We start from the raw sequence: 17,156 nt of genomic DNA, 5'->3' as shown, positions 1-17,156 counted from the left end.
GGGTACAGAGAGCTAAAATGCATTTAATTCCCAAATATGGTTAACTCAATGCATATTTTAAAAGGAAATCCATACTAAAAAGCTTTAAAATATGCAAAAGTGAGACCAGGAACTCGGAGGTTGACTTTCCTTTAACTTGGATTTCTGTGTCCCAGAGGGGCAAAGGTGTAAGTTGGGAGCTCCACCCTTACCCAAGGGTGGAGCTTGGAGGTGAGGTCTGGGGTTGTTAAGGAATTGCCCAGTTTCCATGTCAAATCCTGTAAAATCCCTTTACATGCCATGTTCTGCAGATAAAATTTGGCCACAGAATGCACTTGCTTGTTGATATGTGACATGCAAATGTTTCAGTTTGGCAATAACATTCAGCCTCATCACCAAAACACAGAGCCTGAAACCAAGTTCCTCCCTACCCCTGGCAGAACGCAGAGTGTATGTTCCTGGGGGATGGGCTCCAGATGGGCTCTGCCAGGAAGGTGGCTCCAGGCTGCACACAGCTATCAGTGTGTAAGAAAGGCTGCTTAGCTTCTTTAACTGTTGTTATTTTGGCCCTCATATACCTTTAGCAAAGAATATGATACAAAAAAAAAAATAGTCTCTTTGCTCAGAAACTGAAGCTGAGCTAGGCAATAGGCAACTAAGTTGCACTCAGTGCTTAGTTGCACTAAGTTGCACTGTGTTGGTAAAGCAAGCATTTACAACTCAAAGACACAGCTTCTTGGGACTGACAGATGTATATGGAAACATAAAATCCAATTTTGTAAGAGCCACTCACTGAAAAGATTCACAGAAGGAAGCAAGATGTCAGGGAGCTAAAAAAGAGAGAGAGGCCTGCTAACATGATTTGCACTGTAGTAAATGTTAACTATTCTTCAATAAAGCTAGAAAGGATACATACATAAAATTAACTGTTGTGATGGGTACACAACCCTGTGTGTGTATTTACTAAAAGCCATTGAATTGTACATTTTAAATGGGTGAAATGCATGCTGTGTGAATTATATCACAGCAAAGATGGTTTCAAAAAATGGCCTCTCAGACACCTTGCAGTTAGGATCCATGGAAGTGGGGGGAAGAGTCGCCATAGGGAGGTTATGAGGTATACTTTGCAGAGGGCTGGGAAGGGAGATGAGGGCTTCAGGGTTCACAGACTACTACATGTGTGCAAGTAACGTAACCCTTTGGGGTCTCAGATTTCTCATGTGCAATACAGAGGCAATAATGATGATTACCAATTTCCTCAGCATGTTGTAAGGTCACATGAAATTATGCATGTCAGGCACTTACGGTAGTCTCTAGCAGTACTGCTGTTTCATTAAATGTCTCTGTGCTTCTAAAATACATGAGTATGCCTATTTCAAATTTCAAATGTATAGACATGCACAAGCTCACACCATATATACACATATATACATATATATATGTACATATACACATATAGCTTTTTAAAATATAGGTATGAGCCCTGGCTGGGTAGCTTAGCTGGAAAGAGTGTCATCCCAATATGCCAAGGTTGTGGGCTTGAACCCTGGTCAGGGAACATACATAAATCAACCAATGAATGCATAAGCAAGTGGAAAAACAAATCAATATTACTCACTTTCTTTTTCTCTTCCCCTCTTTCTACAATTAAAAAAATAGGTATATACAGTGTGGGACAAAAGTAGGTTTATAGTTGTTCATATGGAAAATAATGTAATAATAAATAAAACAATAATAAACTGTATTTCATATACTCACAAATGTAAGCCTACTTTTGCCTTACCCTGTTGTATATATAAATATAGGTATACATAGAAATAGCTATATATAAATAGGTATAAATTTCTATATGTATGTTTATTTCTGGTTATTAAGTTCTAACATTCAACAAAAGCAATAAAGACACAAACTTAGAAAGTACTTAAGATTGAGGGGAAATCTCCTTTGAAAAACATAAATAAAGAAAAATTAATATGGTGTCTCAGACAATGCAGACGGACATTAAAGCTTCCTGGGATAGTGAAGTGAGAAAGGTATGGTGCCAGGCATATTATTTCAAGAGTGCGGCTGAAAAATTGTCTCTTCTCTTGCAGTTGATTCAAGAAAACCTCAAGAACCAAAACCCAGGCTCTCTCCAGAAGACAGTAGGAAGCGTCTGCCTCAGAACAGAGCCCAAGGGGCCTCTGCATTGTCTCAGGGCAGCAGGAATCATCCTTCCGCTCCTCCTTTACCCCCCTCTCCACCAGGCCTGTGTTTCCAGCTTTTTAGACGTGATCTATTATCCTCTCAGCAACACTGCAAGGCAGGCATTCTTATTATTTTTTTCCAATGATTTTTCCCAGGGAGCTCAAGGATATTACCCATTTGTCCTTCTAATTCCAAAACCCGGGACTCTCCCCCTGTAGTCTATATTTCTTGTGTAAAGTTCTTCAGAGCTATCATTAAATATTCATAAAAACTATTTTTTTCACATGCTGATTTTCCCTACTTAGGGACATCAAAGAGGTCTTTAAAAAGTCAAGGATGGTTTATGTTTCTGAGGCTGTAAGAAAAGATTCCAAACTGGTATTTTCTGGTAAAGTCTGGATTTGCCTCACAAGTGTTCCTGGTAACAAAGCCATGTTGCAAACATGATAATGTCACTGTAGCCTCATTCAGAATATTACTCACTCTTTCTGTTGCTCTGCTACTTCAGCACTTGGGAAAGTCTGAATTTCCCAGTAGTGTGACCATGATACTATTTTCGTATCTTCTGTGTTCACTTACTTTCAATTTAGTGAGAACAGTCCATGTTGAGCTCAACTTTGAAAGCTTGTTTAAAAAAAAGGAGCTGGACTTTATTAAAAGATTTGAATAAAAAAATTGATGATAAAGAAAATATATACTTAAGAAAGCAAAAATAAAATTCATTATTTCTTTTGAAATTCAATATTTGGATCAATATTCAAGTTTCATTCCATTTTGAACACCATTCTTGCCTTAATTCCTCAAAACAAATACTTATGTCCCTCATAATACTTTTGGACATAGAGGTAATTACCCAATTATTTGATAATCACTAGCTACAAATTTACTTCATCATTGATCATAAGTTCATAAGAAATTCAATAATAATAATAATAATAATACCAAAAATGCATGGTCATCAAAGAAATTTGGATTTAAGAAGGGGGCTCAAACTAGAGCTAGTCTTCTCCTGCACGTGACTGAGAGGGTGAGGCACTCTGGCAGAGAGCCGCTTGCCTTGGGCACAAAAAAATGTGAAAGCTATCAAAGCACATAAATAAAAATGTGGGCCAAAGAGAAATTTGCTAATTCCTAAACCCTTTCAGTAAAAAGAGTGAGGAGACCTGCCCCTTTGGCTCCAGGTTTCGGCTTCCCTTCAGGCAAGCTTTTCATGATCGGAGACCCGGTGGTTTTCCTTCTGCCTGTTCTCTCACTGGCCCCTTCTCCCACTGCCAAAGTTTCCTCAGTTGTGGTCCAAAGCAGCCTCGGCCATTTCCTCCCGAACCTTTTATGCCTAATTTTCATCCTCCCTCTCCAAGGTTTCCAGTGACCTTGTTCTTGCCAAATGGGAGGACTAATCTCTCACTGAATCCTTCCATTTGAAATCATTTTTCTTCCTCGGTCTGAATACCTTTGAACTGTTCTTTAATTATTCGCTTCTACTGATCCTTCTCATTCCACATGGCAGTGCTTTAAACATGCAGGTTTTGGATTCAAATCTTTCTTCTGACTGCAATATTCTATCTATCAAGATTAGGGTAAGTAAATGAATGTCTCCTAGTCTCATTTTTTTTTTCTATCTGTAAAATAGGAACAATAACAGTATCCACTTCATCTGTAGTTGTTATAAGGAGTAAATAAAGCAATGCATATAAATCACTTAGTTCATTGCCATAAAGCAAGCACCTGATATTACTTGTGAGTATTCTATGTCACAGGTTCTCTACACAACTTGTTTCAAAGGGTCTGTTTTACAGTGTCGGGATCTTTAGGTTTTTGTGACTAACATCTAAATCACCAGCTTAAATGTGCTACAGAAACTTTAAACCCCTGATGCCCAAAACTGCACGTCTCCCTCTCCATCTATGAAAACTTTCAGCCTTTTCTATTTAGGTCAAATGAAACCACAGGTTTCACAGTCACTGTAAAATCATCTACCTTCTTTAGTGACAGAGTAAATCTCATCAATTCCTTGCTTTACGAGGCCATACAGCATTGTGGTTAAAGACAAGGCCCGGAGCCTGACTGCTTATGTCCAAAACCGGTTCTGTCACTTCCACCCTGTGACCCAGGGCAAGTAACTTAAACTCTTTGTGCCTTGATTTCCTCATTGTAAAATAGGATTATTAGAAGCTACCTCATATAATGCTTAGTGATTATTATATTAATCTTTATTAAGTAAAATTTGCAATGTGGCCTTTTGATTGCTTTCAAGAAAGAAGTGAAACTGCAAAAATTTTATAAAGCAAAACAGGTTTATTAGTTCTCACTCCTTCCTTTGAATCCTCAGCGCCACCACCATTGTCCAGGCTAGCAGCCCACGACAACCAAGTGATGATGAACGCTGCCTTGCCTGCCTCTCTAAACTGATCTCCCTAATTCTGGCCTCGCATCTACTTTAACCCATTTTCATTTAATCCCTAACTGCCAGATTAAGCCTTAAAAACACTCCTTTCATATTGTGCCTTTTTGAGTTTACTCCATCAGTGACTCCTCAAGGTTCTCAGACAGTATGCAACTGCCTCACGGGGAGCCGGTGTACCTGTTTATGCACATGTGTGGGCCTTACCTAAGTGGAACTCCCCAGGTTCACTATGCCATCCATGCTTCTATGCTTGTACGTTTCCCTGCCCAGAGTGTGCCACATTCTAAGTTTTCAAATCTTATACATTCTTCAGCAACCAGCTCGGATACCATGAGGCCTTTTCAAGCTGAGGCCCCCATCCACAGCTTAGGTAGTGCCACACCGTGTGCAAAAGAAATAGAGGTCATCATCTGGTCATGGAACACCTGGTTCTTATCACGAGGCTGCTGTTTTAGACTGTCATTTACATACTTCATGGGTGCTTATCTGGCTTGGTATTTCCCATTGCACAATCTCCGAGTTGTACACGTCGTTGATGAGGTGAAAGTGGCTGTGTTCTTGGATGAGCGACGATCCTTATGTGGGAGAAGAAGGGTTTGCTCCAGTTTTTGTTTTAGTTTCATTACTGGATGGTTGAATGGACCTTCAGAGTCATGAATGTGATAACATTTTGGCTATGTCGATGAGCATACCTAGAGTCAAACAGCTTAATAAGCTCAACTTAAATGCATATTCACATGTGTGTACAGAAGGCTCTTTATTCATTTTCACCAAGTTAATCTTTAGAAAAGAGATAATTATGTACCTCAGATGTTTTGTACAAAAAATAAAATAAAGCCTGACATACTGAATCCCATTAAGGTCTGGCACTTAATAGCTCTTTATAAGAAAAAAAGACTTGCGGGGGAGGGGTGGCTCATAATACTTTCTAGTGGTTTATTTTATGCCCCAAACAATACTGAGAAGGTCTGAACACTGTGAAATGCTGTAAGGCTGAATAAAGCCTGGTCTGTACTCTGAGTCCGACATCAGTTCACTTGCCTGAGGACCTTTCCTTTTCTTGGTAACCTGAGAGTGGGGGGAACTTCTCTTCAAGAAGGAAAGGTAAGTAACTGTAAGTAATTTCAAAGGCAATGATACTTTAAATGAAAGCAAAAATTTAATTAATGTAATTTCTTAATTTTCATAGGGAGGAAAATAGTTCAATCGTGTGGTTTAGTAGTAATAATAACAACAGCACCGGCAGCAGTGGCAGCAGCAATGACCAGAGATGTACTTAGTCAGAGCACAGCCGGATCCTAACCCACTTACACCTGCACTAACACATCCTCACAGGTGTTCTGCTGAGTAAACACCCCTTTGGGCTGTTCAAGTTCCCAATCCTCAAAGCAAGATCCAATTTTGATCCTTGTACTTCACAATACTTTTTTTTTAAAGTAACAAAAGCAGAAATAACAGAGGATACTCATGTTAAAAAGTGATTAACCAAACTTCCAACTAATGACAAATCTTCTGATCAACGGACATTTTCCAATTTCCATCTTACGCTGCTTCAACCCACAAAAATGTTTATTAGACAGATACATGTTTTCCAACCCCCCACACACAACGATTTTCTGGAGTTGGCAGTCTCAACAAGATAGTGCAAGCTGCAGGAAAAGAAACCAGAAAGAGCCAGTGTTTGGGAGGTCACACATAGCTTCTGGCTTCAGTCACGTGCTATCAGTGATTCTCAGAGAGTCTCAAAAATGCTAGATATTCTCAGCTAGCATGACACAACTTCAGATTAAATCAGAATCTACTGGCAGGAGTATCTGAGAAGGATCCTACCTGGGAAACAAAATGACGTTGCAACGACATGCCAAAATATTGCAAAATGAGGAAACTGGACAAGATATCAATAGCCCAACTTGTGCTAAATTCCTGAAAACATCTCTCTGAACTTTAAGGCAATTCCATACCCCTTCTCAGAGGGAAGGGCCTCTGCAGCTGGAGCTCCTGCACAGCCAATAGCTGCCCAAAATGTGTGTTTATTTAAGTATTTCAAGTTCACAGATATTCAGTGTCATCTGGGGATGGGTAGGCTGGCTGGTAAATTTAATCATTTTAATACACATTTGTCTACACATATTTGCTCTTCAGTTTCAGAAAATGTGCTTAAGCCCTACAACCACAGACAGAGGAGAAAACAAAACAAAACAAACATTCCACCCTAGTTAAGTTTATTAATCAGAGTAAATACAGTTCTATCTTATCATCATGTTTTCTATGAGGAAACTTCTGTTCTTTTTTTAGATTTGGAGAATTGCTTTTCCTAATAGAATCCCCCAGAACTGAGGACCCTGAACTGCAAACTTGTCCTTTGTCCCAGTTGTTTACCAGTCTTATCAGGCACACATGGGCTGGCAATGTGATTCTAAGATAAAAATTCCGAAGATATAATTAGATGTTTTCCGAGAAACATCTCCCAATGCCATGAAAATTTGTTTGCTGTTCTTCACTTCACAGTCGAAGCAAATGGTCTCACAATTTCTTGCCACTTAACCATTTTCTCTTAGATAAGTGAGGAATATGAACTTGACACTGGAGAAAAATGTATACTTTTTAAACAACTCTGAAAATACAGAGCTTATCTCAAACTTCTGGCTGTGGCAATTGGTAAACCTACTTTTCTATAACACACTTCTTCAAGTTTATAACAGCCTGAATATAATGAAAATAAATCTTCTGCCCTGAATTTAACTATAAATGATAAATGGTAAGAGGTATATCCCAGGCCAGTGATGTACAGGCTTTCTCATAGTGCCTTATAGATTCATTAGTTCAATTCTGAAAGGGATAAAAAGAGAAAGGAAGGAAGTCACAAATGTGCAGTTACTATGTTGCAGGAGAATACTCCCTAGCCAGTGAAAGAAGTATTGTGAAAACATCTCGTTTTCTACTGAACTCCATCTTTGCTAACAAGACTGAAACCACTTGTGCAAAAAGAAAAATCTTCTACTGCCACCTGCTGGCAATTTATAGTCAATGATTCTCAAAGATATTAGAATAACAAACTTCAGATGAATTTTTGATTTGTAAAGCAGCGATAATCTTTAGATTCTTATCTATATTTCTCTATTTATGAATATATAATACCTTTTATAATAAATTGTTATGGATATATATATCACATACACATTTCTAGAAGTAGAGAATTACATCCAGAGGAGCACATTTTCCTGACTTCTGATGGCCTCACCACTGACTCCCAGAGGCCCACTCACTGCTTTAAAAGAAAGTCAGAGACTATCACATTTCCATTCTTCCTTTTCCCACAAAAGCCATTCAACTTAGTCCTATGTCAGCAGTAAGGATTTGAAACCAAATGGCCTTGGCAGGCCTGTCTGCAGAGAATTCACAACTCAAATATTCTTGGTCAGCTAGAGAAGTTTCACTCTCTCAGCCAAAAACATCAGAGGCCAAAGCTATGTTTCTGAAGACCTCTCTAGAGGAAACTTAAAATCTACGGATGTCAACATAGCAATGACGGAGGATCCCAACTCAGGGATCCTTGGCTAGAACTGGAATACCCCTGCTGGTAAGATTCTATAACTGGAGATAAAGACATAATTTTAAAATTCAGAAAGGGTGGGCCCAAGTTCCTGCATTCAGCTTCATTTCTTTTTCTGGAAAGCCTAAGAATTTTTAAAAAGCCTTTGCTAAACAGTTTTAAGGGCGATGACTATTCTTTTTAATTTAGAGGGTATTTTAAAAATCAAAGTAGAGAGGTACACTGTTTTAAAGAAACAGTACTTTTCTATCAATAATACACCAACTCTCCCTGCCAAAAATAAATTATAAAGATTATTTTTAACATATTTCATGTCACAAGTCATAAATTACAGGACTTTTCACGCCACACTGGTTCATCCATTTTAAAAATATACTAACAAATTTGAATTTGACTAATCATCTTCTCCAAAATGAACTCAAAGTACAATGTGAATCAGAAGGCAATGTCCTAACATATAAATCCTGAATCCTTCTTTCATGTCCCTAGACATGAGCAAATTTGTCTGCTAGGACACTGAAGAGTCGCCTATAATTCTATGGTTCTATAATTAAGACTTGTGCAAATTCAGCTGCCAAAAAATCACCAGAGTGGGTGGTGAATACAGCCAAGTAAACTCTAATTATGGAAGGCAGGTTTTCTAAGATCTTACATACAAGAAGCAAAGGCAAGATCAGACAGCTAAGATAGTTACTGAGGCAATATAAATAGTCTTGTCAAGTTCATTGTAAGCCCCCCTTTGGTAACAGCTGTTACCGCCCATAGTTCATGAGTAACTTTAAGAAAGCAATCTGGATCCTCTGCTTGGAATCCAGCACTTATTTTTCCCCCCAAAATAGTTATGAAAATTATACATGCCATCCTCACTCATAGGTCAAAAGAAAAAAAAGGAAATGGAAGTCCAATGTCCCAGATAATTTTCTATTTTATATTTCAGCTCCTCCACTAGTATTTTTTTAAGTTCTGTTAGAGTTCAATAAAATACATTATAAAACAGCATGCTAATCATAAGTGTACAGCACAATAAATTTACCTAAATTGACCACATGCATATAACCAGCATCCAATCAAGCACCAGGATTTTCTACACTCCAGAAGTGCCCCACCCACCCAGATAAGAAGAACTTTAATTTTATTTAAAAAAAAAAAGTACACAGTTCTCTGAATAATATAGTGTATTTTTACTGTCTGGTGCTGTAATTACAACCTTAAAGTATAAGTTATTATGCCGTTTCCCCTTTGCTGTTCTAAACATCTGTGCCCATCTTTCCCTTTATTAACAAACGAACCTGCTCAAACAGCAGCTCCTTTATGAAGACTTCCTTGGCCTTAGCAGAAAAATGACTTAGTTCTCATCTACATTCACAGACTAATTTGCAAGTAGTCTATATTTATACTATCACACTGAACTACAATTATTTATATGTACATCTACTTTCTAGACTGTGAGTACCCCACGGACAGAAAAGGCCTTATTTAATCTTTCCACCTGCCTTCTGTGCTTTAAACCGCATGCTTTAAACTGCATGCTAATGAATGACTCAATGTTTTACACACTATTTCTTTTCCCATGGACACCTGAACAATTTTTCAAAAATAGACTGTTCTACCAAATTTTATGCTATAATTTTAAATGAAGCAAAATATACTGTCCAGATACTTTTAAGTATATATTATCTTAATGTCCTCCATATAAATAATTTGTAATAGTAAATTTAATTCAAACAGATTAAATAAAATGTGCTAATTTTACTATGTGTACATATTAGTAATAAAATGTTGCAAATATAAGTTGACAATACAATGCTCTGTGATAAGCCACAGCTATTTTCTTGTAAGCAATTATATAAAGCACTTTTCTGCAGAAAGTTCACAAATATACTTTCTAGGCTTGATGCTGTCATTTCCGTTTACCACCCTCCTCCCCACATCCTCCTCCACTACAAAACTACACATGCTTATTTCGACTTAATTTGGGATAGCTCTTTACTTACACATTCAGTACAAGGATTACAGAAGAAGAAACATGAACATCTCATCAAAGTTGGACATTCCAGAGCTCTCCTACCTGTGTACCTAAACTGGCCGCCATCATGTGAGTCAGGAGTTTAGCTGCAAACATGGAATACCTGGCACAGAAGACATGGGAAAGAACAGCCAGGCAGAGACCTGTAGAAACAGAAAAGGCCATGTGTGGTTTTATAATCCGTGAACAAACAGCAGCACAGGGAACAGCGTCGGCACAGTTAAGCACATAAGGCCTGTAAGTCTGTGCATGCTGCATAGCACAGTATCTCTGGGAACAATTATGTTGCAATTTTAATTTGCTCCATTTCATATGACATATAAAAATCTTTACACTTATCAATTAAGCCCAAAGGCTAACTTTAATTTTCAAATAGCTACATACTCCTTTCCCTACTAAAAAGAAATCACAAATGAAGCAGATTAATAATTTCATTAGCATTTTGTGTTCTATGTTTCCATTAGACAAGTTTTACTGTTTAGGAATCATATTCCAATCTAATTTTATAAGACCAGGTGGCTTGGATAAATAGATATAATTAGGGAGGTAAATAGGATTTGTCAGGCATAAAATTGTGAATGGCACTCCCAAAACTCAGGTTCGGTAATTGCCCCTTTTTATACACTAAGACTAGCTATGTAATTACGACAGTGGTGATTATGAATTTTAAAAGCAACTTTATGCTACTGGTTGCTAAAACCAGGCACAAAATGTGTTCTTCCCCCCTAGTATGACTTACAACATTTACATTTCCACATTTCTAAGTGGTCGAGAAAACTATTCTTATTTTCCTCAAATATATTTGCATTCACCCATTTACATTACTTCATGGAGAAGACTAGAACCTCAGCACTAACCCACATATCTTTTGTCTTGCAATTCATATAGCTTTCTTTTAATGCCAGGTTTTTAAATGTCAAATATATACATATTTTAAAAACATTTCCTGTCTTTTAAATTTAAATGTGCAGCACATAGTAATTTTTTTCACTTAAGCCTTTTAGTCCACTCTCCTCCTCAATAGGGTTGTTTTGTCTAAGAATTACTCAAACGTGAATGAGTAACATGTGTATGCTGCTGTGCCATGTACTTGGTATGCACTGCCTCACTTATCAATGCCTCCTTGACAAACAGGAGACACTGCATTTATGTACTATTTTCTTTTTTCGTTATCTTCTCTGAAGCTATGGGACAAACTTAAAGTACAACACCCGTTGGCATAAGTGGACGGGGCATCAGCAAAATGTCCCAAAGGGGTCTAGTTTTGGGTACAGAAATGCTTCTCGTAATTCCTTCTGTGAAAAGACTTCAGTATGTTTATATTTTAATAGGGTAGACAGGTAGACAAACTTCCATATAAGAAGTGAGGCTCTGCATTAGTCAAGGCTTTTGGCCTAGAAAGTTGGCCAAGATATCTGGAGTAATCTGTTTTTAGGAAGGCTGCCATGAGGTGTTCTGGGACAGGTGTGTGAGTGCTGGGCCACCTCCAAAATCCACCCGCGCAAGTACACAACGTATCCAGAAACTGTAGCAGCATGCCTGGTTCTCTATCTTGATTCAGATGGTCTACAGGCTGTTGAGCTGATGCTACCAACCCATTAATGTACACTAAATGTCCCATAGTGATCAAAGCTAGCCTAAACTCTAGTTTTGAGTGTGTGTGTGTGTGTGTGTGTGTGTGCATGTAATATACTGACTTAAAATCAGCACCTTGTAAGCATTTTTGTTTGATTCTAGAGCACATGACCACAAATACATGCTTCACTCTAAGTGTGTTGTGGGAGATGGAAACGAGGCCAGGCAAGGGGACTTGGTGCAGGGCAGAGGAGAAATGCACACCCATCAACTGTTTGACTCATAGCTTCTTCCCTTGACTCAGTAATATTCCAGTATACACCCACTTCATATAAATTAGTTCAGTCACAATGGACCCGCTCAGGAAGATTTAATTAAGTGCATTAAGCTTCAGTTAAAATGCTAGCATGACACCTGGTGGCAGAAGCCAGTGGCAGGAAAACGGGCTGGTTCTGCAACCTAAACCTATAATATGAGATGCTCACTGGTGCTCAAGCAGGCTGTGCCACAGCCTCAACTGGCTTTGGGAAATATATTGAGTTCCTTCAATTTAAAGACATAAAGACCTCAGCTACCAAGTTTCTAAAGCATTATATGCTAGCCATTTATCTTTTATTTTCTTATCTGATGCTGAATAGCTGTACTTAGCGTATATCACTTATATTTACCAGCCAGGTTTAAAAAAAATTACAACAGTATTTGATTTAAATTCCCTTAATGTAAATACATAAATCACAGAATACAAAAATGTTATAACAATAATTAGGCTTTTAAAAAAAGAAAGGACATAACATACAGTATTTCCAGTTATTACTGTAAAGGTGTATCTAAACAGTTTTTAAAAATTAATTCCTCAGTTAACTGAATAATGTTCCTTTACTTTTCTTTCTAGTACTACGTAGGTACTTACTCAGTTGGAAAAGAGCAATTAATTAGTTCATGACACAAATGACTTCTCCATATGATTTGAAAGTGAAAAGGAAGATAAATTACCCTTAACAAAATGATAATATTGATAATTTTTGTTGTAAATAAGAAAAACTCTAAAGAGATAGGCTGTTTTGTTATTATCAAACTGGACTAAATATCCTCTTATCTATCTACACACTATCTGAGTGTTTGCAGGTGCGCAAACATATGTTCTGTTTGTATATCAATATGCGTGTCCAGTACACATCTTGATTGTCTGGTATCACTTAAGAATGGAATATGCTTTCCAAATTACTGAAGTTTATTCTTCCACAGGCCAAATATGAATACTTTTTCCCATGACAAGTTTTGTAAAATATTTATGAATTTTGTATGTTTATATGTATGTGTATATATGTATGTATCTCTGACTTCTCCATAGATAAACCTATATAAAATCAAATGATCATTACATTATTAAATCAGTCATTAGTTTATTAGCCTTGTTTTTTGTATTTTCCCACATAATGCTAGCAAGAACTGGCACTTTTCTTACTGTTTGTGCTCATCTCTATAGATTCCCATATTCTCTGCCCTCAGCACAATGTCCCTTGGTTACTTGTACCGATCTAAGGGCAAGAGAAGAAAATTGTCAGCCTGAAAAGTCTTCCAGGTTGAACAAAAGTCAGTGTTAAACACCTTAGCATATATAGGTTCTGTGTGTTAGGGGCAAGTATTTTTTCCAGAGGGATGAAGTTGCCAGGTGCACAGCCCCCAGATAATCATGGGGTGAAACCTGAGGTGTTCAATACAATAGCCACTAGCCACTTAGTCTCTTTAAATTTTAATTAATTATATTTAAATGGAATTAAAACTTCACTTCCTCCACTGTACATCAAGGCTCAATCACCAGAGTAGGTCAGTGGCTACCACACGGGACAGTGCAGAAAGATCCATGACAGCGTTAAATGGCCCTGAGTGTATGTTACATTTCAGAAGAATTTTTATTAAGAATGGCTAAGAGGAGATGGTGTGGGACATGAAGGTCTGAACTTAATTTACAGAGCCACAAGTACATCTTATTATTGGAGGATGACAGATCAGCATAGTCGATTCACTCACTGATTTAACAGATAGCTACTGAAATACTACTACATGTGAAGGGCTGGTTCGGGCAATGGAGACATGATATTCAAAACGACAGCTGCAGCACTCCCACTGCCTGTTTCTGTGTTTCCATTGGCATCTTCGCCCAGACGGAGACTGGTTTATGAAAGGTCAGAGAACACAATTTTGGAAAAGGAGATGTGCAGGAAAACTTTCTGGGTGGTTTTCAGGAAACTTTTCATTGCTCTTAAAACAAGATGCAAATATAAGTGCTCTACCCTTGGCAAGCCTAAACATTGTGTGAAGCTTACTGCTTCTGCAGCCAGCTCAAGACGATGTAGGGGCAAAACTGAGAAAATAAAATTAAATCTTTGAGGAGTGCACTACAAAATAGAGAGAGAGAGAAGAGGTTGGACTCCTGATGACACCCTTTTGCTTATTTAAGATATTTTAATTATCTTCCATTACCCACAGCCAAGTTCATCCTAAATAATACACCTATACAAAGATCTATCCAGGAAGTATCCAGCCACACACTATGAAAAAGACAATTTATTGAAGAAAATATAAAATGCAAGAAACATTGTGCACAGGACAATGATGCCTCAGGTGCCTTCCATGTAGGCACCTTGGGACCTCACATAGTTTTCCCAGCTTCTTTTCCACTGTTCAAAAGCATTCTGCAAAATCCTCTGTTGGAATCACAATCAGCAACCTCATCTTATTTTCTTGAATCTAATCGATGGTCTGAAATCTCTCCCCTTTCAAAGGTGATTTTAGTTTTGGGAAAAGCCAGAAGTTGCAGGGTGCCAAGCCTGGGCTATAGCAGGGCTGAGTCACCTGGATGATTGGATATTTCACCAAAAAACTCTGCATGAGACGTGATGTGTGAGCGGGCATGTTGCTGTGATGAAGGTGACAATGACTAGATACCCATAGTTACGGCTGTTTTCATTGTATTGCATCTCTCAACCAATTAAGAACATTGAGGTAGTGCTTTTTATTAGTTGTTTGGCCTAGAGGGGCATACTTGTGATGGACAACACCTTCCCAATCAAAAAACACAGTTAACATGGTCTTGATCTTGCTGTCTTTACCATGCCTTCTTCTGGTGTGGAGAACCAGGTGACTTCCACTGGGACAACCGGGCCTTTGTTTCCAGATCTTACTCATAGCCACATACCCACAATTCATCTCCAGTTATGGCCTTTTTGAGGAAATCTGGTTAATTGGTAGTGGTCTGAATCAAGTCATTAGTAACTGCATCATGATGTTCCTTCTACACTAGTAGAGGAAGCCACAGAATGAATTTTGCCAAGACATGTGTCATGCCAAGATCCTGTATCAAAATCTCAGACAAAGTAGTTTTTAGAATCAGCTTCTAGTTCAGCTTCTAGTTCTCCCGCTTTCATACCAATCTCTGTTGACTGCAGCCCATATACATTCAACATTCTCAGGTGTTCTGCTTGCCACAGGCCTTCCAGAATGTGGGTCACTTTCAACAGATTATCGACCTTCTTTGAACAGTTTGTGCCACACTTTGATTTGTGCTGCACTCCTTGCATCATCCTTGAAAGACTTCTGAATCATCAAATAGTTTCCACAGAGGAATGATCAAGCTTAATGTGAAATTTGATGCAGTCTTATTGCTCTACTCGCTCAGTCATTTTGAATGTGACAGACACACAGTACACTCGCTCACTCAATGGCATCTACTACCCCCACTGACTAGTACAGTGAAGTTTTCATTCTTCATGCATGCACGTGTCAGTCCACTTTCCTTGGCTGCCAGGTTACACTGATGTTGCACAAACCATTCTCATGTATTAACAATGGCTGGACTTTTTCCAGACAGACCCAGTATGTACCCAGTAGAGAAATCCAACATTTTTTATTTATGTAAGAATTAAAACTAAGCTCTTAGATTTATCAACTGTAGTTACCCTTTAAATGGCTTTTTAAAAAATTCTTGCACATTTTTTCTATTCTTGTGAATAACTCCTCAGTTAATAGTCAAAATGAAGCTGTTTCAATTTACCTCCTCATAATTGTAATTGCTATCCTAGGACAATGATTACAGTGAATATGAACTGGGTATTTTTGGAAGAATTTGACATGAAATTTTAGAAAATTTCTCTTATTTTTAAAAAATAATTTGAAATTAGTGGATAGCATCTGGTAAAGTTATAATTTTTTTAAACTATCAGAATCTCAGCTTATAAAATATAAAAGGCAGAATTAAAATATCCTTGCAGTTTAATAAACCTTGAACAAAATAATAAACATGTTTCAAAGAACTTGGGATTGTATTTCTTTACTTATCCTGTAAGTCTTATTATTTAGCAATTATACACAATTACTTCCTGTTACTTCCTGTAAAACTGACATTGTGTTGGCATTTATCACCTAGTAGTCTATGAAGTAAATAAAACTATTAGCCGTTTAAAAAGAAAGTTTTAGCTTAACTAATGTTTATGTACTTCTCCACCATAAGAGAACAAAATAACAACACGAACAGAAAGAAACAACCCTGAGATCTGTGTCCATCTCTAATCTCAGCTTAAAGCATTCCAAACAGAGCAGACTCACCGACAAGCACATCAGACATGGCCCGGGTCATATATTGATGGTAAAACTTGAAATGGTTATGGATTATAATAGGGTCTCACTAAAATCACAAAGCCATAGAAACTGTATTCAGAGTCAAAATGAGAATGATTCCAATCCAACAGCCTGTCTTTGATAGTACAACATCAATAGAGTTATGGGAAGCAGAGTCAGCTTCTTCGACATTCTACAAATAGTAATGTGTACTTCAAACTATGCTTAGGTTCTTTTAAAGTAATTATACTATGAAATTATAGAATTATCATCTGAAGTTATTTACTTTTGGGGCAAATTTCATAATGTTACACTAATGTGCACAGTTACGTTTTACTTTTTTCCTCTTTTTTAGCTTCATGAGATAACCTTAGTTTAATTTCTTGGAATTTGGTACACTGGTTTTTAATTTTAAAAGACATAGGTATATGCCTTGACCTTTCATCTTTCTAAGCTGGGCATTTCTAAACTTTTCACCCTGTATTTCACACACTGCTCATTTTAGTTGCTCTATTCTAGTATAGTAACCAGAAATGTGAACCACATTTGGAACAGATACACTGTGATCTATCCTGATATAAATAAAAGGCTTAACTCCTGTCTAATTGTATGTTAACCCATTTCATGAAAAGAGCTAGTCGGATTACTTTCAAATTCAGAGGGATCTTCAGTGTAACCTGCCCTAAATTAATGAATACATATGTAAGATACAGAAAATTCTCTTCTCTAGTTCCCATGGGCCCATCTGAGGGATGGACATCCAATCTCCCCTGAAACAGAAACTGAGACACAAAGACAAGACTTTATGTCTCCTT

The 17,156-nt window shown here is 37.6% G+C and overlaps 1 protein-coding gene across 1 annotated transcript in view; it reads right to left on the bottom strand.

Moving 5' to 3' along the window:
- ADGRV1 (adhesion G protein-coupled receptor V1) overlaps positions 1-17,156 on the bottom strand; it is a 507,196-nt gene that overhangs the window by 248,757 nt on the left and 241,283 nt on the right. Inside the window, 1 exon segment of the mRNA XM_036020532.1 lies at positions 10,192-10,292. Coding sequence (XP_035876425.1) covers positions 10,192-10,292 — 101 coding nt within the window.

This window comes from Phyllostomus discolor, chromosome 3, assembly GCF_004126475.2.
Source record: "Phyllostomus discolor isolate MPI-MPIP mPhyDis1 chromosome 3, mPhyDis1.pri.v3, whole genome shotgun sequence".
NCBI lineage: Eukaryota > Metazoa > Chordata > Mammalia > Chiroptera > Phyllostomidae > Phyllostomus > Phyllostomus discolor.
The sequence above is the reverse complement of the archived record's forward strand: the minus strand, read 5'-3'. Positions and strand labels throughout refer to the sequence as shown.